This window comes from Staurois parvus, unplaced genomic scaffold, assembly GCF_062004578.1.
Source record: "Staurois parvus isolate SC_StPar_1 unplaced genomic scaffold, SC_StPar_1.0 ptg000811l, whole genome shotgun sequence".
NCBI lineage: Eukaryota > Metazoa > Chordata > Amphibia > Anura > Ranidae > Staurois > Staurois parvus.
This window is the reverse complement of record NW_028318607.1, coordinates 103,214-129,101: the sequence shown is the minus strand read 5'-3', so window position 1 is coordinate 129,101 and position 25,888 is coordinate 103,214. Positions and strand designations below refer to the sequence as shown.

The following is a 25,888-nucleotide window of genomic DNA, read 5'->3' as shown; positions in this document are numbered from 1 at the left end:
TGACAGCTACACCCCCGCCCCATTACTATTTTGTGCTTCCCACGGTCCTTGTTGGACATTAGTTATTGCAGGAACTCAGGAATACTCAGGAATACATAGGTTGTTCAATATAGTTGCTCTGAAATGTTTTAGTTGTAATGTTAGAGCCAGGGGCGGACTGACCATTTGGAAACTCGGACACCGCCCGAGGGCCCGGGGTCAGTAGGGGGCCCCATGAGATGCCCCTGGTACCTTTTTCATAGGCTTTTTTGAGACACGGGCCCCATGATCCCCTATTGCCCGGGGGCCCCATGAGTTGTCAGTCCGCCCCTGGTTAGAGCTGATGTTTGTTTGGCAATTTTTACATATTTGCATTGGTCCAGCATGTCCAGCAAGTGTGTATCTGCCATAATTGTGGGATCCTCGTTGAACTTGGAAATCACTGTGGTAAGCACTGCTACTATACTGATTGCCGCTAGCTTCCGGGTCCCAAGCTAAGTGGATGCCCTGCTGCACTGTGAACCCAGGAGGTGGATTGCTTGGCATGGGCACCATCCAAATAACACTTAGAGTTTTTTCAGCAAATGCAAAGTGTTCTCTGATTGGACAAGGTGGAGGTTGTGAGGTTACGTAAAAATTTGCCATACATAAACTTCAGCTTTACGTTCTATTATGATATGCACATTATGAATAATAATGTATATTGTTAAAAATCCTTTAAACAGGAAATAACCCATCATCAACTACGTGCTGTGATTATAGCTGGCTTTGTTTGAGAATATTTACTTATTTATTTCAGGTACTTCTATAGCGCCGTCAATTTACGCAGCGCTTTACACATATATATATTGAACATTCACATCAGTCCCTAATCCTCAAGGGGCGTACAATCTAAGGTCCCTAACTTACACTCATACATACACATATTAGGGCCAATTTAGACAGGATCCAATTAACCTACCAGCATGTCTTTGGAGTGTGGGAGGAAACCGGAGACCTGGAGGAAACCCACGAAAGCACAGGGAGAACATGCAAACTCCATGCAGGAGTCACCATTATTATTATTACATCGAGTTTATATAGCGCCAAAGGGTTTGCTCAGCGCTGTACAATAGGGGGGACAATACATGGCACAGTACAACAAAAACAGACAGCGTACGAGGGGTAAGAGGGCCCTACTCTTTCAAGCTTACAATCTAGGAGGGAGGGGGTAGTGGAACAATAGGAAGTGGCTGAGGGGAATGAAGTGGCTGAGGGGGATGAAGTGGTGGGAGGAATGAGGGAGAAGGGCCATTAGGTGAGGGTGGGGTAGGCTTCCCTGAAGAGATGGGTTTTGAGGGAGCGCCTGAATGTGGGGAGGGAAGGCGACAGTCGGATGGATTGGGGCAGTGAGTTCCAGAGGATAGGGGAGGACCTGGAGAAGTCCATGGTCGGGAATCAAACCCATGACCCATTTAGTGCAAGGCAGACGTGCTAACCAATAAGCCACTGTGCCGCTCTACATATGCTGATATTTTATTATTTTCCCAATTTTTCTTTTTTTTTTCTTTTTTTTTTTTTATCCCATAATTGTTTTGTTTTCCAGTTATTGTTTATATAACTTTATGTATAAGCTATCATGCCAAAGCTATTAAAATCTCTTAAGTGCAACCTTTTAAAAGATTTATCAGTCTAAAACTGAGAAGGCTGCTTGGCTTGTTGGATTGTTGTCCTTACAACATTTTTTTTTTTTTTTTTTGTGATCTCAATTTTAATGCCTAGTTGGACTATTTTATTACCCAGGGAAAAAATTTCCATTGATCACTTTGAAGTTGCAATTCCCATGAGGCTCCATTTGTCTTTTTGATAAAGGAAAACTATTCAGTGGTTTCAGCTTTGAGTCACTGAGCCACAGCTATGCAGAATAGGAGCTCTGGTATTACTCAGTCTTACTCAGACTTTATGACCTGTATGCATCTGAGTTTGGCGGCATTGCAGCAGGAGAGGAGGAAAATATATTTTCCTTGCAGGGGCCACTTTATTTTGCATATTTATTATAGTGACAGAGTCACTTTAAGGATTATCCTAACCTCCTGGATTAGAACTCTGGCTGTTAATTTAAATCCCCTTGTAAGTCTAGGAATTTGTTTTTTCTTTGAATTTCTGAATATTCATATAGGATTATTAATTCTTTTTCTGTAGGACTCCAGTGTTTCATAACTTTGTCAAAGTTGCTCTCACTAAGAATCCAAAGAAAAGACCAACAGCGGAGCGACTGCTAACAGTAAGTTCCCATCTGCTGCACCATGTGTAGCTTGTCCTATCTTTTACCATCTAATCTCTGTTTTTTCTCTTTCCCAGCATACATTTATGGCACAAGGTGGTCTTTCCAGATTTTTGGCTTTGGAGCTTCTTGACAAGGTGAACAACCCAGATCATCACCACCATTATCTTGAGCCTGATGAGGATGACCTGGAGGTGAGTGACTTAACCGTTCTTCATGATGAGGATCACTAAAGCTTTGACTGTCCATCATTGGTCAAAGATTTAGGGTTATGTTTTCAGTGTTTGTTCCTATGCAGTGCAAAGAGACCAGTTCACTTTAAAGTGGTAGTAAAGTCTTTTTTTTATGTTTTACCTATAGGTAAGCCTTTTTATAAGGCTTACCTGTAGGTACTCTAAATATAAATGTGCACTGTTTAGGAGTTATTTCCTGTAACAGTGCCGGTGATGTCACTGGCGCATGCGCCCCGGGCTTTCAATGGACGACGTACCGTCCATTGAGGGAGCCTTGCTGTGGCTGAGACTCCCATGTACATTCATGGGAGTGATTTATACCATGGCTTGGCCCATCAAGTGGCCACAGCCCGCGAACCTAGAAGGAAGATCAGGTGAAGATGGAAGCCCCGGGGAGCTGTGACAACGCTCCACTGTAGGACTTCATTTTCAGGTAAGTCTTCCATAATCTGATAGTTTGCGATGCATACTAGCACATTATGCTCTTAACTTGAAGGGAGAAAGTTTTTTAGATGTGGTGTTTGCGGCTTCTACCTCTTTAATGGTAGTTCCACTAACTGCACATATGTACATGTTCCTTTGCTCCCATTCTGCCCCATTCAGCCACTCTGTGCAAAGAGTCAGCTCCGTGTAAGCTCCAGATTGTACCTGCTCCACGTGACAGAACTGAGTGCCTGATTAACCAAATCCCAAATACTAGCACTATATTGTAGGAGAAACGAGATTGAATTGCATACTCCCCATACTAGGAAGAACCTGGTTGATTTCTTTGCTCCAGGCTGCCAAACAGAGCAGTGGGGGCCAAAGGGGAGCAGCATTTTAACTGAAAAAAGGTATTTTAAACCATTTCCAGGCCATAAATCATAACGTGTGAGGTAAGAGGACTGTAAAGGTAATGTTGTGAGACTTTAGGTATCTAAGAGAAACTGGATAGGGAATAGTCAACAGCATTGCCTGTGGTCTCCCTGAAGCCAGTCTTTTCATTCCAGACTCATCATGCCTTATTCTATACTTTGTCTTTGTGTGGCGGTGGCCATCTTGGTAGGGGCAGGGTTTTGCCTTCTTATGTGAAAGTCTCCAGCAAGGAGAACAATGAGCAGTACATTACTGACATCACCAAATCGTCCAATCTAGCAGTCAGAGGCAGCATGCGTTAGATCTCACACTGTGGATGTACAGTTATGAGGCACAAGAGTGCCTAGGCACCCTCACATATCAGGAAGTGTACTGATGTTTTTCAGGGGGAATTCCAGACAAATTGTACATACTGAGAATACTGCTTAGGCACAATTCACATTTATGTTTCTTGAGTAGTGTGAATAGTGCACTGATTGCTTGTGCTTTTTGCCGGCAGCTGGCGTTTAAAGCCAGGAGCTTTTAAAATAGTTTTGGAGTGGGGAATCCCTGCCTGGCTTATGGGGAGGAGTAATCTTTTTCATTGTGGTTTTCCTGCAGCCAGTCTTGGCGGTGCGACACACCATCCGTTCTACAAACAAGGGAGTGAGAGCAGAGAGGACTGCGTCAGAGCTTAACTGTAAGTTCCATTTCCATCTTTATTTTATTTCAGGAGATCTTTACTATAGCAATTGGACACATCTGGATTAAAGCAGAGCATCTGGGATTCAACTGCGTGGACATTAAAAAGAACTAAAATTCGGAAGATATAAACCCAAAAAAGAAACCTCACATAATATCCAGTTGACATCCTCAAAGCAGCTCAGACATTCTCTGTGGTGTTGGTGCTGCTATATGTAAGTCCTGCAGATGCTGCCTGCCCAGGATCTGTGGATGTTTGTAGCTGCCTGCCTGAGAACTGTGCAGATCTCTAGCTGCCTGCCTTGGAGCTTTGGAGGTGTACAGCTACCTGCCAATAAATTGTGGTGGTCTCTGACTGCCTGCAATGGAACCGCGGTGGTCTTTTGACTGCATGCTTTGAGACTATAGTGCTCTATGGCTGCCTGCCTTGGCACTGTAGTAGTCTCTAGTAGCCTCCCTTAAGCTGTGAATGCTTATTCCACTTTTGTTTGTTTTATTCTGATCCTTGCAACACTTTTTTTTATTTCTGCTAGTTTCGAATCATTCCGTATCCATACACTTAATCATTTTTACTATTGCCAAAAAAGCATAACTGAGATAATTAGATGTTGGAATTTCAGACATGTCTGGAGATAAATCGTTCCATCTGTGTCAGAAATGAGAGTGGTAAGTTTTAAGGCCTCATGCACACAGGGCATCTGTTTATCCCCTCTGAATGCCTTTTCTGGCAAGATAAAAACGTCTCAAAAAATGGTAAAAATCTGCATATTGCGCATGAGTTTAGGCGCGCCAAGCATTTGAGCATTAATGGATTCCATTGCCCAGAATATTAATGTATTCTGGTCATTGAAATGCAATAAAGTAACATTAAAACTTCAGGTTTTGTTATTAAAATTATAAGTTTTCTCTGCTGTTTTCCTGCACATTGTTGGATCGGGCTCAGGTAAGTGAAAGGGGGGATATGGTAGGCTGGGGGGGTTCCTGCAGCACAGACTTTGTTTTTTTTTTTTACCTTAATGCATAGAATGCATTAAGGTAAAAATTCTTAAGGCTTTAGAACCACTGTAATGGATTGATGCCACTGGCCAGAATAATAATTTATTCTGGCCTTTGCAATGCATTCATTTTCAAATCTACATAGTCTGGCTGAAAAAAGACAAAAGTCCATCCAGTTCAACCAATCAAATGCTAGTGTGTAGATTTGTTTGTCATTTTGTTTTTCTGTTCTTCAGCTCCTCTCTTGAACCCACCTGTAGTGGGTATTTTTCTTAGTGTGTAAACGCTCCTCTTATGATGTGGCTGTAAATGCCTATGTGTGCATGGACACCTAGCCTAACACAGAGGTACTTTTACAGGCTGGAAAAAAAAAAGAATAAACAGTAAAAATGGCTTTTTTTTTTTTGTTTTCCTGTTTCAACGCTTTTTATTGTTTTCCAGCACGAAAAATAAACAGGCTCATAGTCTGCCCATACAGGGGCCCAGGAGTTCAAGCATATACAAACTAGTATAAACCATGTAAACAACAGAAATATTCCAAAAAAAGAATGTAGCCGCAGGGGTGCTAAAACCTTAAGGTCAATGTAGTGTAGCCTCTAGGGCTGAAATGTTGTCATCTCAGGGTGGGTGCACTTGAGGGTGCTGATTGCCGAAAAGGTATTTTTTTTAGGACCACTGTGCATGAGGCCTTTTAAGTCTGGTTGTTTGTTTGTTTTGTTTTTTTTTTAAATCCCTCATGATTTACCTGACCAAATAGGTTTCTTCTTCGGTCACTGAATCCTTCGTTGGTTTGTTCTTAATCTGACAAGCAGTAGAAAATGTTTTTTTTGTTTTTGCTGTTCTTTGCTTTTCAGGCAAGAATGTTGATGGATTAGAATCCTTGTTTTTTTTTTTTTTTTGTTTTTTTTTGATTCCTGAGTCTCTATTAGGAAGATTCGCCCTGTTTGTCCTGGTTACCATTACCTCTCACAACAAGCATAAAGGGAAATCTCCAATGGGAGGACATTTCCTTCAATAATCATTGCTGCTTCCAATAGCGTCTGCGGGACGAGATATGATGGGACATATCTCAAACAGCACGCATCTGGCCAAAAAAATAGCTGATGCCGGTATTAAGCATTCCCTACTCTTGTTGGAAAAAAAAATGTATTGGCTTTCAATACACTTCAATGGTTGCAGTTAGGAATTCAGTTGGGGTGTCTCTGAGACAAACAAGTAACTCAGCTCTGGCTCACATATATGCGTTCTGAAATCGCTCCGGTTTGCAAGTGCGATTCTTCCCTGCGAATCACACGTGGTTTGTTTGAACACCTACGCGTTTTTCATGCGATTTTACAAGTGCTCCGTTTTTGGATCTACATTGTCCTTAGGTATTTCAGAGTTCTTCGATCCTGCCTGTCTTTCCTTTTTCCTTCCTTTCATGGTGAAAACACATCAGAATCACACTTATATGTGAACATCAATATAAAAATCTTTATACTCTATAGCATGTGAGTTTGGAACGCACCACCCCAAACTCGCACAGGACCGTTTTTTTAGAAATGCAGACAAACACAAACTGCAGTTGGATCGCATGTGAACCACCTCCATAGGAACACATACTATGTGGCCTTGTGGAAATAAAAACGAACGAAACCAAAATGATGCAGCGCTACCCTAATAATAAAATAATACAATATGGCAAAAACAAAGTGACATATATATGTGTGTGTGTGTGTGTGTGACAAAAAAATTCAGTGGATTGATTCTCTCTAGGGATCACAATATAAAGTGACATAAAATATATATACGTGCCAATAAGTAAGTGGATTGATCCTCTCTAGGGATCTCAATATAAAGTGACATAAAATATATATACGTGCCAATAAATCAGTGGATTGATCCTCTCTGGGATCTCAAGTGAAAAAGTGATCACACCTGGTATAAAAAACCAGGAACCAATACCCCCACTAGCCAAAGTAGGATCATACTCTTTCACTTGAGATCCCAGAGCGGATCAATCCACTGATTTATTGGCACGTATATATTTTGTCACTTTATATTGAGATCCCCAGAGAGGATCAATTCACTGATTTTTTTTTTTTTTGTCACATATATATATTTATGTCACTTTGTTTTTGCCATATTGTATATTATTATTAGGGTAGCGCTGCATCATTTCGGTTTCGTTAGTTTTTATTTCCACATGGTATATGGTTAGGTGCTAGCCGCTCCCACTCACCTAATTTATCACGTAATAGTAGCGCAGGAGATCTTCATTATTTTTGTATACTATGTGGCCTGTCATGCGAATCAGTGTCTGTCCAAACGCAACGCAAATCTCATATGTGTGAACCAGGGCTCAGAGTTGTACACTGAAATCTGAAATTCTGCTAGGTGACCTTTTGCTTTTAAAGAGAACCTGTCATTAGGAAGTACTAATATAGCTGGGTGATGGGCACCTCAATATTATGGTAAATACTAGTCACTTGTTATAATTGCTTGCCAGAGTACATTAGGATGACCAGTAGCATGCCAATCTGTTTTGCATCTGTATTGTAGCACACAAACATTTCAATATGTCACTTGGGTGCCTGCATTGCATTGTGGGATGCACAAGCAGGGGGAGGGGATAGGCTGTGCGCAAAGTGGAGTCCTTGATACTCTACATTTGGTTCTTCCTGGGGCCTCTGGAGAATAATTATAATGTGAGTAACTGCTAGTTCCAGTGCTTTCCGTCATTTCCTAATGACAGGTTCCCTTGCCGAGCTGTTTGTTTTGTCTTACGATCTTGTTTCTCAGAGGTAATGGGAAACGCATCTGAATCCTCCATGTCCTAATTACAAAAGCTTAACAAACATGCAGTGTTTAGACTTTTTTTTAATACACTTCCTTTGCAGTTTTTCTGCTACCATTGTGTTGCGGTGAATGCAGGACCGTGATATTTGAAGTCCTGTATTTCACATATTCCCCCCTCTCCTGAAACAGGAACTAAACACACCAACAGCTGTCACTGGATGCGTCTTATATACACAGTTCCTTTGTGTCCTATTGTCAGAAGTGTCCCAGTTCACCCTATGCACTTCCTCTAGATTCCAGTATAAAAGCAGATAGTCTGTTCAGTTTAAGGAAAAGTTTAAACAATTAAACGGTTTACATGCTTCAGGGTTGCCCAAGCTGTGCAATCGGGTAAAAAGATTTGCTGTATTGCAATTCCTTGTTTAGCTTTTCCATTATATCGCCCTTCTTTTTTTAAATTTTTTTTTAAAGTGACATCACATTACTTTTTTGTTACCCCATCTAAAAGTACCCATGCAAAGAGCTTGTTGTAAGGTCTTTATCCTTCTCTCATGTCACAGCTTCTAGCAGCTCCTCAGCCAGAAAAAAAATTAGGTCCAGCCTATCAGAAAAGGAGAGATAAAAAATCCACTTTACCCTTGGGTCCTGTTAACACAAGTGTACTATATCATATGCTGAAGCGGGGGCCATGTTTTCCCTCATGGGGATGCACAGGCTTTCCATGCATTACATTACATCGAGTTTATATAGCGCCTAAGGATTTGCTCAGCGCTGTACAATAGAGGGGGAACAATACATGAAACAGTACAGCAACAACAAACAGCACACGAGGGGTTAGAGGGCCCTACTCTTTCGAGCTTACAATCTAGGAGGGAGGGGGTAATGGTACAGGAGGAAATGGCTGTGGGGGATGGAGTGGTAGGAGGAATGAAGGAGAACGGCAGTTAGGTGAGGGTGGGATAGGCTTCCCTAAAGAGATGGGTTTTCAGGGAGCGCCTGAAGGTGAGGAGGGAAGGTGACAGTCTGATGGATTGGGGTAGTGAGTTCCAGAGGATGGGGGAGGACCTGGAGAAGTCTTGCAGATGTGCGTGGGAGGAGGAGACCAGGAGGCAAGATAGGCGTTCCTGTGAAGAGCGAAGGGTACGGGTAGAGTGGTACCTGGGAATCAGGTTGGTGAGGTAGTTAGGGGCAGTGTTGTGAATGGCTTTGTAGGTCAGGGTTAGTAGTTTGAATTTGATGCGTTGGGCAATCGGGAGCCAGTGGAGGGAGAGGCAGAGGGGGGTGGCAGAGGTGGAGCGGTTGGTGAGGTGGATGAGTCTGGCAGCTGAGTTCAGGATGGTCTGAAGCGGGGATAGCCTGCACTGGGGTAGGCCGGTGAGGAGGGAGTTGCAGTAGTCGAGGCGTGAGATAATCAGGGAGTGTACGAGTAGTTTAGTGGTGTAAGGAAGGAGCGTATCTTGGCGATGTTGCGGAGGTGGAGCCTGCATGTGTTTGTAAGTGATTTGACATGAGGTTGAAAGGAAAGGTTTGAGTCCAGAATGACGCCAAGGACTTTGGCTTGCTGGGCGGGATTGATGGTGGTGGTGTTGGTAGTGATGGATAGGATGGGGGGGGGGGGCGTGGGCTGGGGGGAAGATGAGGAGCTCGGTTTTGGAGAGGTTAAGCTTGAGGAAATGGAGCGACATCCAGTCAGAGACAGCCCTATTCATGTCAGTTGGGACGCAATGACTGCACAGGCACAGCCGCTGCTCCCAATTTGACATCTGTGTGGGTTTGGGTGAGTAACCCCCAACACAGTCTGAGTTCAGAGCCATGGACACAAACATGTCAGATTGAGAGCAGCGACTGTGTCTGTGCAGCCGCTGCATCCCAGTGGATATGAATGGGACTGCCTGCACTGCATCCCTGGACAGGAAAACATGACCCTCACACCAGCGTATGCTGTAGTACACCTGTGTGAACAAGGCCTCTAAAGAGGCTTTATAGGGACAGCTAGAGAGCTTTAACAGGAGACAGTTGGATAGCTGACAGCAGCCTGGAACAGCTACTATTATTATTATTATACAGGATTTATATAGCGCCGACCGTTTGCTCAGCGCTTTACAATATAACGGGAGACAATACAGTTCAATACAAGAGGGATAGGAGGGCCCTGATCCTTGAAGCTTACAATCTAGGAGATGGCATAGCAGGAGGAATGGCATTGTTTTACTTTAAAGTCTCTAGGGCAGTGGTTCTCAACCTTTCTAATGCCGCGACCCCTTAATACAGTTCCTCATGTTGTGGTGACCCCAAACCATAAAATTATTTTCGTTACTACTTCATAACTGTAATTTTGCAGTGGGAGGACTAGCGCCCCATCACTGATGTCAGTGGGAGGAATAGTGCCCCATCATTGGTGTCAGTGGGAGGAATAGTGCCCCATCATTGGTGTCAGTGGGAGGAATAGTGCCCCATCATTGGTGTCAGTGGGAGGAATAGTGCCCCATCATTGGTGTCAGTGGGAGGAATAGTGCCCCATCATTGGTGTCAGTGGGAGGAATAGTGCTCCATCATTGGTGTCAGTGGGAGGAATAGTGCCCAATCATTGGCGTCAGTGGGAGGAATAGGGCCCAATCATTGGCGTCAGTGGGAGGAATAGTGCCTCATCATTGGCGTCAGTGGGAGGAATAGTGCCCCATCATTGGCGTCAGTGGGAGGAATAGTGCCCCGTCATTGGTATCAGTGGGAGGAGGAATAGTGCCCCGTCATTGGTGTCAGTGGGAGGAATAGTGTCCCATCATTGGTGTCAGTGGGGGGAATAGTGCCCCATCATTGGTGTCAGTGGGGGGAATAGTGCCCCATCATTGGTATGAGTGGGAGGAATAGTACCCCATCATTGGTATGAGTGGGAGGAATAGTGCCCCATCATTGGTGTCAGTGGGAGGAATAGTGCCCCATCATTGGTATCAGTGGGAGGAATAGTGCCCCATCATTGGTGTCAGTGGAAGGAATAGTGCCCCATCATTGGTATGAGTGGGAGGAATAGTGCCCCATCATTGGTATGAGTGGGAGGAATAGTGCCCCATCATTGGTATGAGTGGGAGGAATAGTGCCCCATCATTGGTGTCAGTGGGAGGAATAGTGCCCCATCATTGGTATCAGTGGGAGGAATAGTGCCCCATCATTGGCGTTAGTGGGAGGAATAGTGCCCCATCGTTGGTGTCAGTGGGGGGAGGAATAGTGCCCCATCGTTGGTGTCAGTGGGGGGAGGAATAGTGCCCCATCGTTGGTGTCAGTGGGGGGAGGAATAGTGCCCCATCGTTGGTGTCAGTGGGGGGAGGAATAGTGCCCCATCGTTGGTGTCAGTGGGGGGAGGAATAGTGCCCCATCGTTGGTGTCAGTGGGGGGAGGAATAGTGCCCCATCGTTGGTGTCAGTGGGGGGAGGAATAGTGCCCCATCGTTGGTGTCAGTGGGGGGAGGAATAGTGCCCCATCGTTGGTGTCAGTGGGGGGAGGAATAGTGCCCCTTCGTTGGTGTCAGTGGGGGGAGGAATAGTGCCCCATCGTTGGTGTCAGTGGGGGGAGGAATAGTGCCCCATCGTTGGTGTCAGTGGGGGGAGGAATAGTGCCCCATCGTTGGTGTCAGTGGGGGGAGGAATAGTGCCCCATCGTTGGTGTCAGTGGGGGGAGGAATAGTGCCCCATCGTTGGTGTCAGTGGGGGGAGGAATAGTGCCCCATCGTTGGTGTCAGTGGGGGGAGGAATAGTGCCCCATCGTTGGTGTCAGTGGGGGGAGGAATAGTGCCCCATCGTTGGTGTCAGTGAGGGGAGGAATAGTGCCCCATCGTTGGTGTCAGTGAGGGGAGGAATACTGTCTCATCGTTGGTGTCAGTGGGGGGAGGAATAGTGCCCCATCGTTGGTGTCAGTGAGGGGAGGAATAGTGCCCCATCGTTGGTGTCAGTGGGGGGAGGAATAGTGCCCCATCGTTGGTATTAGTGACACAAATGATGGGGCACTATCCCTCCCACTGACACCAATGATACTTGCCTTGCTGACCCCTGCTCCAGCCTGGGCTTGCTCTCTCCCTCTCCCATCTACAGCCTGCATACCTGGCTGCAGCAGCAAAATTTGCACTTACCTGTCAGCTGTCTTCCTTCTCTGGCCTCTCTCTTCACTCGTTCCTGCAGCTCCCTCGATCTTCTTCGATCTCCGCGCGCTGCCGCTCGGCTCCTCCTCTCCAAGCTCCACCTTCTCGCCGGTGATTGGCCGCCTGTGTGCCTCTCCTGAGCTACAGTTCCGGTGGCCAATCAGCGGTGAGGAGGCGGTGACAGGGGCAGCATATCATCCCGCCCACACATCGCCGGAGACAGCAGCGGTGTCTCGGTTCCTAAGACCATCGGAAATATGTGTTTTCCGATGGTCTTAGGCGACCCCTGGGAAATGGTCGTTCGACCCCCAAAGGGGTCGCGACCCCCAGGTTGAGAACCGCTGCTCTAGGGAAAGCAAAAATTCTCCCTTGCAGCGGTGCTGCCCCCTCGCTGCAAGGGTTAAATGCTCCTTTATGTGAAGGGTACAGATAAAAGGCAGTTTTGCTTACCTAATCTCAGCTCCCTGGCAGCGAACGCTCTCATCTTCTCTTTGCCCCTTTAGCATCCTCACATATAATGCAGGGCTATGGGCCCTGCATTGTACTTGATGACGTCAGAAAGTAGGCTGTGGATGCCATTCCTATAGCCCAGAGGGAGCCTGTGGGAGATGGGGTAATAAAAAGTGCTGCAAGGGAGATTTTTTTGATTTCCTTGAAGTTCAGCCTCAAAGAGTGTCTAAACCCCAAATCAGGAATATATTATATTGCAGTTTACCAGTCCTTAGAAGTGGTGGCTGCATTTTTCTGTTTTCACCTGGTGTTTCTGCCAGTCTGTCCTGGGTGCCAGCTCTCACTTAGCCGCCTTGTCATCGCCAACAGAAACCAGATAGGACTACGGAACACTATCTCCGTTTTATTGTCCCTAGACACCCTAACATAGAGGGATGTGGCTCTGTAGTCCTCAGAGAACAATGTAATGAACAACAGTCGGCACAGGCAGAAAGCATAGGAAATTATCTGCCCACAAGATTTCTGCCAGGATCAATAGGCATATATTTTTGGAACATATCCAAATATAATAAAGCGTTTCCAATGGGTGGAACATTTAAATGACTTGGGCCTTGTTCCCACTATATGTGCAGAAAAACTGATGGAAACTGATGCACAGATTTCACTTGCAGAGACACAAGTTTACATCAGTTTTCATGTCCATCTCAGTGAGTTTTATACACGTTGAAAATTCCTGCACGGAAAAAATCTGCACCTGATAACAGTGCTGTGGTGTGAACAGGGCACATAGAGAAGAATTGTTTTCTTTGTGCCCTTGCAGAACGCAGAAAAACTGAGGTCTCTGCACACTGGTGTGAACCAGGCCTAAAAGGGAGCGAAGAAAAGAAGTTTTTGTTAGATTTGTATACACTTTAAAACCAGTACCTGTTTTAAATGTCGCCTTCTACTCCCCAGTTAAATATTACTACCCCAGTGACCATTTTGAGACCTGGTAACAGAGTTCTTGTCTGTAGCTAAAGCTGTGTTTTTTTTTATTTTGTTCCAGTTGACAAACTGCAGTTTGAACCACCACTCAGGAAGGAGACCGAAGCCAATGAAATTGTGAGTTGATTGTTCTAAAAATAAGTAATCTTTTAGGATATACCTTTGAGAGAATGCTGGGTCTTACTGCGTCATGTGCCAGTCCAGGTGAGCGATTTAAAGCGGAACTGAAGGCATTTTTTAACAGACTGCGAGCATGCAGGAATTTTATTGCAAGGTCTCTTCTGCAATGAAAGAGCCTACCTGCCTGCCCACAATCTTCTGCGACGCGTAAACTGAGCTGCGCTTTCGCAGCTCTGCTTACATCACCACCATGGTCTCTATGTGCCGAGATAACTTACTCTTGCACATGCGCAGGAGTTACTTCATCACACGCCAGCCAATGAAGATGCCCAAACATCACCACCCAGGGAGAAGATGCTGGCGCTGGTGTGGGACCCCTCACAGACTTTCGACATCGCGGAAGTACATATATTGCCTTTAGTTCCACATTAACCACAACATATTTTGCCATAATTTAAAGGATAAGTTCACCTTTTGGACAAAAATAATAAATTCACATTTTTTTGCAGGTAAAAAAATGGACATTTATTAATTTTGTCCAAAGAAGCCTGTAAAGCATCGCACCAGCGATCAGTAGATCACTGATGCAATGCAGGTCTCCTGCAGACCTGTCAGAATATTTGCAAGCCGTAAGGGATGTCAAGCAGATATTCTGACAGGAAACCTCAATGAACTACCACAGCGTTCCACAGCACCGTGGTAGTTCATTGAAAACTACAAACCGAGAGCCGCTAAGGCTGCCGGGATTTGTAGGCACTCATTCATAGAACTCCGTGTGGGTGGAGCCCCGCACAGCCATGCTGTTTTCAAATCTGACAGATAGTACAGGGAGAAGATTCCCTGTACTATCTGTCAGAGGGAGGAAGAGGGGTGGGGGGCAGCGGGCGCAGCTGCAGCTATGGGAACATGTTGCATGTTCTACCCTAAAAACGGGTGGAACATGTAACGTGTTCCAAAGGTGAACTTATCCTTTAAAGTGAGATGTTGAACATCTAGACTGTTGGCCTATTGGACTGTTGTGTAGACTTTTTTTTTTTTTTTTATTACATTCACTTGCATAGTGCTGACAATTTACACCGTGATTTACATATATAAATTGTATATGCACCATATTGCCAAAAGTATTGGCCCCCACCCTCCAAATCATTGGATTCAGGTGCTCCAATCCCCTCCATGGCCACAGGTGTATAAATCATCACCTAGGCATGCAGACTTCTTCTACAAACATTTGTGAATGATTGGGTCGCTCTCAGGAGCATAGTGATTGGTTGCCACCTGTGGAATAAATTTGTCCGTGACATTTCCTGGCTACTAAATATTCCACGCTTAACTGTTAGTGGGATTATAACAAAGTGGAAGCAACTGGGAACAACAGCAACTCAGCCACCAAGTGGTAGGCCACGTCACATGACAGAGCGGGGTCAGAGCATGCTGAAGCGCACAGTGTGCAGAACGGGACACTTCCCTTTCCACTCACATGATCGTTAATGGCATCCTTGTCTTAGTCCGTAGGGCTCAATATTGAGTTGGCCCCGCCCTTTGCAGCTATAACAGCTTCACCTCTTCTGGGAAGGCCGTCCACAAGGTTTAGGAGGGTGTCTATGGGAAGGTTGGACCATTCTTCCAGAAGCACATTTGTGAGGTCAGGCACTGATGTCGGGGGAGGAGGCCTGGCTCGCAGTCTCCGCTCTAATTCATCCCAAAGGTGTTCTATGGGGTTGAGGTCAGGACTCTGTGCAGGACAGTCAAGTTCCTCCACCCCAAACTCTGTCCTCCATGTCTTTATGTATCTTACTTTGTGCACTGGTGAGCAGTCATGTTGGAACAGGAAGGGGCCATCCCCAAACTCTTCCCACAAAGTTGGGAGTATGAAATTGTCCAAAATGTCTTTGTATGCTGACGCCTTAAGAGTTACCTTTACTGGAACTAGGGGGCCAAGCCCAACCCCTACCCCTGAAAAACAACCCCACACCATAATCCCCCCTTCACCAAACTTTACACTTGGCACAATGCAGTCAGGCAAGTACCGTTCTCCTGGCAACCGCCGAACCCAGACACGTCCATCAGATTGACAAGACAAGAGAAGCGTGATTGGTCACTCCTGAGAACACGTCTCCACTGCTCTAGAGTCCAGTGGTGGCGTGCTTTACACCACTGCATCCGACGCTTTACATTGCACTTGGTGATGTAAGGCTTGGATGCAGCTGCTCGGCCATGGAAACCCATTCCATGAAGCTCTCTACGCACAGTTGTTGTGCTCATCTGAAGGCTACACCAAGTTTGGAGGTCTTTAGCTATTGACTCTGCAGACAGTTGGCCACTTCTGTGCACTGTGCGCTTCAGCATGCGCTGACCCCACTCTGTCATGTGACGTGGCCTACCACTTGGTGGCTGAGTGGCTGTTGTTCCCAGTTGCTTCCACTTTGTTATAATCCCACTAACAGTTGAGCGTGGAATATTTAGTAGCCAGGAAATGTCACGGATGGACTTATTGCACAGGTGACCACCTATCACGGGACCACGCTTGGAGTCACTGAGCTCCTGAGAGCGACCCATTCTTTCACCAATGTTTGTAGAAGCAGTCTGCATGCCTAGGGGCTTGATTGTATATACCTGACACCGTGCAGGTGATTGTATATGTGTGTGTTCACTGCCCTCAAGGAGCTTACAATCTAAGGTCCCTAACTCCGATTCATACATGCACATATTAGGGCCAATTTAGACAGGAGCCAATTAACCTTCCAGCATTTCTTTGGAGTGGGGTAGGAAACTGCTGTGCCTGTAGGAAACCCACACATGCACAGGGAGAACATGCAAACTCCAAACAGGTAGTGCCATGGTTGGGGTTCGAACAAACAACTCTAGTACTGCCAGGTAGAAGTGCTAACCACTTGGCCACTGCTATAAATAAAAGCAATAAATTGGAGGAAAATGCCAAAGATAAGAATACTTATAGCGCTGCATAGAGAATGTCCTTTCCAGGACCCTTGACATAAGATACTCCACTTTTATTCAAGCAAACATTTACTTTACCTCTCAAAAAAGAGCAAAACATTTGGGACGATATTCTATCTTACAGCAGGTATTACAGGAACAAAAAGAACATTCACCTTTTAAATTAGTTTCCTGTATCCATTGTCACATTCATTGATTCTGCAGGTATGAACAGAGAATTCTTACTTTGTAAGTTCACACCAGCTCCCTGATGCAGTGCCTATCACAGATAAAAGGCATCCTAACGCACCTTGGCACACCAGCAAAAACTTGCAGCATGTACTATACTTTCCTGCATCGATTAGAACCCGTTCAGTTTGTATGGGATCCCTAGCATGGTGACGTAAACAGGCCACAAAGCATTACTTTTGCTGCTTCAGTGTCATATTGAAAGTCCCAGCAGTGTGTTGCTACCACCTGCTGGTGAATTATAGACATGACAATTCAATATACAGATTCTTTCTTCTAAGTGCATTTTGTTTCTGATTTCTAAAGCTTTTCTCTCTCATGCTTCATTTGTTACGAATACATTTGGGCTCATTTTCTAACAAATGGAACTGTCAAAAAGTACTGGTGCTGCTAAGGCAGTATGTGGCTGTCGACAGCCATTTTATCTACAATAGAAATATGATTGCTGGGATCAGTTATTGTTGTCTTTATCATTTTATATAAGTGCAATATCCCTACAGTTATGTCTTGGCATTGCTGCTATACTTCTATGCAAGGTTTACATTGGGTGATACGTGTTAGTATTTCTTTTGTTTGCTGAAGATCTGAATTAAATATCCCAATGCATTAGTTTTAAGTGTTTTGAGCTTCTTTTTTTTTTTTTTTATTCAGGTTTAAAATTGTTTTTCTCTCTCTATCCTTTTAGGGAGGAAGTCAGGATAACGATTTTTCGCATAGCTGGAACCCTTTTGCCAATGGCGCAAACAGCGAGTAAGAAAATTAATGACTTTATTGGAGTAATCAAAGACAGGGTTAAGCCCTTTCCAGATACTTAATATGGGGATCTGTTGAGTCATTTGCAGTCCCTAGTTCATTAAAGGATATGTTTGCTTTTAGGAAAAAAATAGTAAATGCACATATTTTGTTCTCCATTAGAGAGTTGACTATTGGGATTTGTAGTTTACACAATAATAAGGTGCTTTGCATTTTCAATACAAATCTCTGGAAGTAATATGAACACTGCATTTCTGGCAGGATCAACAGGTTGTTTTTTTTCCCTTGTACTTGCACCTTTTAATAAGGCAAATGTCTTGTTTCAGGTAGTGTCTATCCTCGAACAAAAATTCACAATTGCAATTTACCAGTCCTAAGATGCGCATTAGTTTTCCTTTTGCAGGCTGAGCACATATTCAGCAATTATATAAAAATAGCTGTTGGTCCTGCCAGAAGTCCAGTGTCCTTGTAATCCTTTGCGAACTAGGGAACACCATCCCTTCTATTTTATGGTGAGGGGAGACATTCTGTATTCTTACCACTCTTCCTGTCCTAGTGTGACAACACTATTGCTCCTACAAACACAAAGTACAGCTAGTGAGTGTTGTCATCATTGGACAAGACGTGTGTTGCTGTCGGAATCAAGGAGAAAATAAAATGATGGAAGAAGCCTGAAAAAGAAAGCTAATGCAGCCACTATATCTAATGGACGCTGCAATGAAAAACTTTTTTTTTTTTTTTTTTAATTGGGTTTAACTTTTTGACCCTGTTGCAAAATTAAAGTAGAAAAGACCATTCCCCTGTAACAAGAAAAAAAAGAGATATTTACCTATCTCACCTCTCCTGCCGCTCATCTTGCTGGTCTTCAAGGGCTTAGGTGTGCAGAGAATCTTAACTTAACCATTTCAATACCGGGCAGTTTTACCCCTTCCTGCCCAGGACAGTTTTCAGGTTTCAGCGCTCTCACACTTTGAATGACAATTGCGCGGTCATACAACATTGTACCCAAACTAAAATTTTATCATTTTCTTCACACAACTATTTTTTTTTTTTTGGTGGTATTTAATCACCGCTGGTGTTTTTATTTTTTGCTAAATTAACAAAAAAGCCTGAAAATTTTGAAAAAAAACACTTTGTTTCTGTTATAAAAGTTTGCAAATAAATAATTGTTCTTCATAAATTTAGGCCGAGATGTATTCTGCTACATGTCTTTGGTGAAAATAACCCAAATTAGGATGTATTATTTAGTTTGTAGGAAAGTTATAGAGTTCACAAACTATGGTATAGATCTGAATATTGATCAATCCTGAAGTACTGAGGTTCAATTTCTTGAGGTCCAAGAATGTCAGAATAGTACAGATATCCCCAAATGACCACTTTTTGCAAAGTAGACAGTCCGACGTACTTCATAAGAGGCATGGCGAGTTTTTTGAAGTTGTATTTTTTTTTTCATTTTTCGGAAAATGAAAAAATGAAAAAAATTATTTTCACTATTTTTTTTTTTTTTTTACATACTGTCACCAGTGCAGTACAGCGTCATCATATAACTGGCATGGCGGTGATGAGGGACACTGGTGACAGTGTGAAAAAAAATATATATATTTTTTTTTTTATTTTTTTTTTTTATTTTTTATTAAATTTTTTTAAGATTTTTTTTTTTATATTTCACTATGTCCAAAGTAGTACAATGTTACCATAGTAACATTGTACTACTTTGGGGAAGTGATCAGTATTTTTTTTTTTACACAATTTGCTTATAGCAAAGAATTACTTTGCTATAAGCAAGCATTTACCTGGATGACATCGATTCATTCAGGGTTTTTTTTTGTGCTTAGCTGTGATTTGGCCACGGCTAGTCACATGACATGTGCATGTGATTTAGCTGTGACCATTCACAGCTAGACACTAGTATACAATGGATGGCATGAATGAAGCCATCCATTGTATACAACTCTCATGTGACCTGCTGTGATTGGTCACAGCAGGTCACATAGTCACATGGTACCGGCAACGGGGGACGGTACTCAGATCTGTCATCGGCCGAGTCCGAGGTACACGGCCGGTGACAGATCGCGCCGCTGCTCTGCAAGCACGCGAACTGCGCATGTGCGGGAGGTTGCCATATGGCGGCCTCCCGGAAAGGTAATGCATTTTTGCAGGCGCCATTTGGCCATAGGCCGGGCGTCAAATGGTTAAACAAAGTGAAGATCAGCAGCAGTGAGGGTAATTAGGATCTCTTCTTTACAGGAAACTTTTTTTTTTCTACTATTTAATTTTAACGGCCCTTCTATGTAAGTATCTGGGAATGGTTTACCTTATAATCCTAAAATGTGTTTTATTTTACTTTGCTTGTATGTAATATTCGGCAATTCTATCAAAATGAGCACATTATAATCTATTCCCTTTGAACAGTCACAATAGTGTCCCACAGTAAAAGGTGAAAAAGCTGCTCACTCTTTAAAGTCAATAGAATATTGTGTGGTTTAGTTGCTCTAGGCCAATGGTTTATATTGGTATCTTATTGCTATGGTGTTTTATTTCAGTTCTACCATGAAAAGAGCTGTTCCACCGCCACTACCTCCGAAGGTAATTTTTTTTTTTTTTTTTGTACGTAGCTCTGGCTGTCAGCTATTTAAAGTCGAATTTTAGTGATCATAAAACAGAGATCTGTGCAAAAGATAAGACAAGTGTGGACTTTTTTTTTTTCGCCAATTATACTTACCTTGGTGGATGCTGCATCTGTCCCTTGCTGCATTGGTCCCCTGTGGGAACTCAGCGATCACATGACCACTGTTCTCTGAGTTCTCATAGCCTCAGAGAGCTGTGACTGCTGTCAGTCGCCGCTGTCTGCTCTGCCCCCCCCCCCCCCCATTCGCTGGAGCGGTGGGCTGTGGAGGAGGAGGGTGCAGCTGGCTCAGGCTCTCCGCTGCTTGCTGTGGGGCTGAGCCAGGTGCCGCTCCAGACTCTAGGATGGATCCCAAGTCACGATCTATCCCCAGTCTGGACCAACTGAGTGATGGTTTGGCTCACTGTCAGCTGAAAATTGGTCAGTGCAGAACCAACTGCACTCCTGTGATCCACAGGAAAAGTACAGTTAAAAGAGCTTTGGCTGTACGTCTCGTTCGAAAAAAACAGGTTAAAGCTGAACCCCAGACAAACCACTAAATACTTATGAAATGCATATATGGGCGCGGTGTTATCTGCCAAAGAATTTGTATTTGTGTTTATCTAGTCCTGAGATTTACACAGCTCTTCCACACAGTACAGTTGTGTCTGGCAGGGTGGGAGACCTGATTGTTCTCTACTGTAGTTAAGCAACATTTAGGCAGGGCATGCATGATTCATATTTTTTCATTCAACCAGGGAGTTGAATGAAACAAAACTAATAGTTTCCCCCATCCACACATTTCGAGGTGGATGGGGAATCCCTTCGACTGAGCTATTGTATTCTGACAGCAAAGAGAGTTCCCTGCTGTTAGAATGCACTCATCAGCATCCCCAGCGGCACTGATCGAGCAAAAGTTTTCCAGCAGGCTGGTTGTACAGAAGTCAGTTGAGAGATTAATTTCTTTACAACCAGCCTGCCCATAGATGGATTAAAATGTGGCCAGTGCCTGCTGAACTGGCTGACTTTTGATCGATATATGGCTGTTTTTGTCCCTCCCCCCCCCTCCCAGCCTGTGATTGGGCAGTAAAAGGAGAAGCAGCAAGCTGATGAGCTCATCTTTCTGTCACTTTGCTGCTCCTCCTGTCACAAGGAGGTGGATTCATCTCTCACTCCGCTCTCCCTTCTTATTCTTGTTAGCGTGTGAGTTCTGCAGCATACATGATTGGCTCCTTGTGCTGCTTCTTCCTTTCCCAAACTGAGCTCTGCTGTACAGGGGCTGCAAAAACACATTAATTGTATATGGATATTGATATTTGCAGAGCTGCCTTAATGTGTGTTTTTATATCTGCCCTGTTTGGTTTTAAAGTTTTTTTTCTAATTTGTTATCACAATCTGGGCCTTTTTGGTTATAGCATTAATACTTAAAATGCTTAAAGTACTGTCTTGTACATTGAATTAAAACCTTTTAATGTATGGATACTTTTTATTTCTCTGCAGAAAGTGAAGCATTTGATATAGGTTGGGTTTGTAGAATTACATTAAAGTAAATCTGCATAGCTGCTGCATCTTTTGAACCTGAAGTGTGTTGCTTGCATTGCCATGAAGGAACTAACATCTGGCCTTTCATCTTACAGCCGGTGAGGATGAACAGCTGTCCAGAGAACAATATGGATGACGAGGAGAGATCCAGTACAATCAAACATCAACCCGATAACAGGGCTTCCCAGTTCCACCGGAGGCAGAGCTCGCCAGGTTGTGGTCGCCATACGGCACCTCCCAATAATGTGCTTTCTAGCAGCATCAGCAGCCCCGGACTCACCAGCAGTAAATTCTTTGAGATGGGTAAATAGCACAAAGCAGTGGTGGGGAGACCGGAGACTCCGCTGCAGCCCTGCTAGAAAAGGGTTAACACTATGCCACATGGCTGCCTGAAAATGACATCATTGACTCCATGACACCTGCTTTTTCTTTCAGCTTTCTAACTCTGCAGGTCCTTCCAGTGGATGAGAAGGGAAGTGGGCTTTGTGTCCATAGGTGCAGCTTATGGAGAAGAGTTCTTAAAGTGGTTGTAAAGACTGAAGGTTTTTTTTTACCTTCATGCATTCTATGCATAAAGGTAAAAAACCTTCTGTGTGCAGCAGCTCCCCCAGCCCCCTCAATACTTACCTGAGCTTCATCGCGATCCAACAATGTGAATGACAGCCTTTGATGTCACAGGTCTCTGCCTCCCCATTGGCTGAGATAGCACACTTTAAATTGGTTATAAAGCCTCAAAGTTTTTTTTTTTTTACTTTAATGTGTTATCTGCATTAAGGTTAAAAGCCTTCTCTTCCACCCAGCCCCCTTTTATACTTGAGCCCCATCTCGATCCAGCGCTGTGCACCAGAGCAGTGGCTCTCTCCCTCCTCATTGACTCAGAGACAGCATTAGGAACCATTGGCTCCTGCTGCTGTCAGTCACAGCCAGTCAATGAGAGGGGGGGCAAGCCCCAGCTCCATGTGTGAATGGACGCGGAGCAGCGGGTGCCCCCATAGCAAACTGCTTGCTGTGGGGGCACCAGACAGGAGGGAGGGGCCAGAAGAGCCTGTGGGGGACTTAAGAAGAGGAGGATCCAGGCTGCTCTGTACAAAACTTGTGCACACAGCAGGTAAGTATACACATGCTTGTTATTTTACAAATTAAAAAAAAAATATTTATATAAAAAAAGAACCTTTAGAATTGCTTTTAAGACTAACCTGTAAATTGCCCATTTAGTGTGCAGTAATAGAGTTTCAAGTAACCTGACCCCCTTGCTGTTTATATTTACCCTCCCCTTCAGCATTAGTTTAATGTTGGAGTCCTGTTAATATCCAGTGCTTCTTTGGTGAAGCATTTGACACGTTCCTTTCCTCCCACATTACCTGGGAAGGGTCCCTAGCTGTTTTGTAAGTTCTGGCCTTGGATATTCAGATTGCAATTCCTTGGAGGTCATCAGGAGCATTGAAATGGTATCAGCAGTAGAAGGAGTAGACCGTTATACCATTTTGTTTCTTTGCCCTGAATGGCCAAAGTACATTTCCATTTTAGAGGCAGTCTAGGAAATCAATGTCATTTCCACTTGCCCATTGAAGGGGGCTGTTTAGTGATTTAGTCATCCACTGATTAAGCTCATTGGAAGAGCAGAAGGATGTATTAAATCTACCGGATCTATTGCGATCTATATTTTATATTGACTTATGACAGCAATTCCACCAACATCTAGTCTGTCTCATTACAATTGGCTTCACTTAAAGCAGAATTCAAGTCTGCTGTACTTACTCCCCTCCAGTGATGCCTACACTCTCGTCTTCCGGGTTCACCATCTGCAGCCATCCTGATTGGCCAGCCCAGGATGACGTAACCCCCCCCCACGCATGTACATGGGAGTAATTACATTTCGGCACCATGGCATGTCAAGAATGTATGCTAAGCTGCTCGTGAGAGACTCAATATACATTCAAAATAAACATTGCTGGCAGGCAGAGGAGGAACTTTTATTGCAAAAAAGAGACAGAGACCTACCTTCCATAAAGGTTCCATTGTTTAACTACTTCTCTAGTTTGATGGGTCAGAATTCACAACGTCTTCATCTATCCCACTCACTGCTGCAAGTCACTGAATGACCTACTTTCATAGGCAAATGGAATGCATTTAACCCCTTCCTGAAGAAAATCTGTAAATTATCAGCATAAAAACTGTGTTTCTTAGAATATTAGGTCAGTGTCCCAAACTAATAAATGCCAGTGTCTTTCTTTTTGAAACTGCTGGCATTGTGTTGCATAGCGAATATATTTGAAAGAAAAAAAGGGGTGCTGTTGCGCTTAGGAAAAAAATTAATTAACATATACAGTCAGGTCCATAAATATTGGGACATCGACACAATTCTAACATTTTTGGCTCTATACACCACCACAATGGATTTGAAATGAAACTAGCAAGATGTGCTTTAACTGCAGACTGTCAGCTTTAATTTGAGAGTATTTACATCCAAATCAGGTGAACGGTGTAGGAATTACAACAGTAATTGCCTCCCACTTGTTAAGGGACCAAAAGTAATGGGACAGAATAATAATCATAAATCAAACTTTCACTTTTTAATACTTGGTTGCAAATCCTTTGCCGTCAATTACAGCCTGAAGTCTGGAATGCATAGACATCACCAGACGCTGGGTTTCATCCCTGGTGATGCTCTGCCAGGCCTCTACTGCAACTGTCTTCAGTTCCTGCTTGTTCTTGGGGCATTTTCCCTTCAGTTTTGTCTTCAGCAAGTGAAATGCTCAATCGGATTCAGGTCAGGTGATTGACTTGGCCATTACATAACATTCCACTTCTTTCCCTTTAAAAACTCTTAGGTTGCTTTTGCAGTATGCTTTGGGTCATTGTCCATCTGCACTGTGAAGCGTCCAATGAGTTGTGAAGCATTTGGCTGAATATGAGCCGATAATATTGCCCGAAACACTTCAGAATTCATCCTGCTGCTTTTGTCAGCAGTCACATCATCAATAAATTCAAGAGAACCAGTTCCATTGGCAGCCATACATGCCCACGCCATGACACTACCACCACCATGCTTCACTGATGAGGTGGTATGCTTAGGATCATGAGCAGTTCCTTTCCTTCTCCATACTCTTCTCTTCCCATCACTCTGGTACAAGTTGATCTTGGTCTCATCTGTCCATAGGATGTTGTTCCAGAACTGTGAAGGCTTTTTTAGATGTCATTTGGCAAACTCTAATCTGGCCTTCCTGGTTTTGAGGCTCACCAATGGTTTCCATCTTGTGGTGAACCCTCTGTATTCACTCTGGTGAAGTCTTCTCTTGATTGGTGACTTTGACACACATACACCTACCTCATGGAGAGTGTTCTTGATCTGGCCAACTGTTGTGAAGGGTGTTTTCTTCACCAGGGAAAGAATTCTTCGGTCATCCACCGCAGTTGTTTTCCGTGGTCTTCCGGGTCTTTTGGTGTTGCTGAGCTCACCGGTGCGTTCCTTCTTTTTAAGAATGTTCCAAACAGTTGTTTTGGCCATGCCTAATGTTTTTGCTATCTCTCTGATGGGTTTGTTTTGTTTTTTCAGCCTAATGATGGCTTGCTTCACTGATAGTGACAGCTCTTTGGATCTCATCTTGAGAGTTGACAGCAACAGATTCCAAATGCAAATAGCACACTTGAAATGAACTCTGGACCTTTTATCTGCTCATTGTAATTGGGATAATGAGGGAATAACACACACCTGGCCATGGAACAGCTGAGAAGCCAATTGTCCTCTTACTTTTGGTCCCTTAACAAGTGGGAGGCACATATGCAAACTGTTGTAATTCCTACACCGTTCACCTGATTTGGATGTAAATACCCTCAAATTAAAGCTGACAGTCTGCAGTTAAAGCACATCTTGTTCATTTCATTTCAAATCCATTGTGGTGGTGTATAGAGCCAAAATGTTAGAATTGTGTCGATGTCCCAATATTTATGGACCAGACTGTATGTGAAAGAATTAACTATATATAAGATACCAGTATAGCAGCAGTCCTAAATGTGAATTTCTAAATACAAAATCTTATCTATTTCAAAAATGGACCGCGCTAAGGTCACAAATTGACAATAAACGGCAATCTTTAAAGTGATAACACTGAGCAAAATACAAATAAAATATTAATATTCAGTCCCAACATGTGAATAATTGGTACAATGGTGCGTGGGACACCAGTGTGAACACAGTGAAGCACTTGTCATTTCAGTATGGAGTATCACCGTTAAAGATCCATCACCGTTGCACCAATTCACATGTTGGGACTGAATATTAATATTTTATTTGTATTTTGCTCAGTGTTATCACTTTATCAATTTGTGTCCATAGT

At 43.8% G+C, this 25,888-nt stretch overlaps 1 protein-coding gene across 1 annotated transcript in view; it reads left to right on the top strand.

The window, feature by feature from the left end:
- The window catches only part of MAP4K5 (mitogen-activated protein kinase kinase kinase kinase 5), a 171,869-nt gene that overhangs the window by 109,625 nt on the left and 36,356 nt on the right, over nucleotides 1–25,888 (top strand). Inside the window, exons 11-17 of the mRNA XM_089654856.1 lie at nucleotides 2,161–2,242; nucleotides 2,320–2,436; nucleotides 3,931–4,009; nucleotides 13,410–13,465; nucleotides 17,337–17,401; nucleotides 19,948–19,990; nucleotides 21,647–21,854. Coding sequence (XP_089510982.1) covers nucleotides 2,161–2,242; nucleotides 2,320–2,436; nucleotides 3,931–4,009; nucleotides 13,410–13,465; nucleotides 17,337–17,401; nucleotides 19,948–19,990; nucleotides 21,647–21,854 — 650 coding nt within the window. The remainder of the gene's footprint in view (nucleotides 1–2,160; nucleotides 2,243–2,319; nucleotides 2,437–3,930; nucleotides 4,010–13,409; nucleotides 13,466–17,336; nucleotides 17,402–19,947; nucleotides 19,991–21,646; nucleotides 21,855–25,888) is intronic.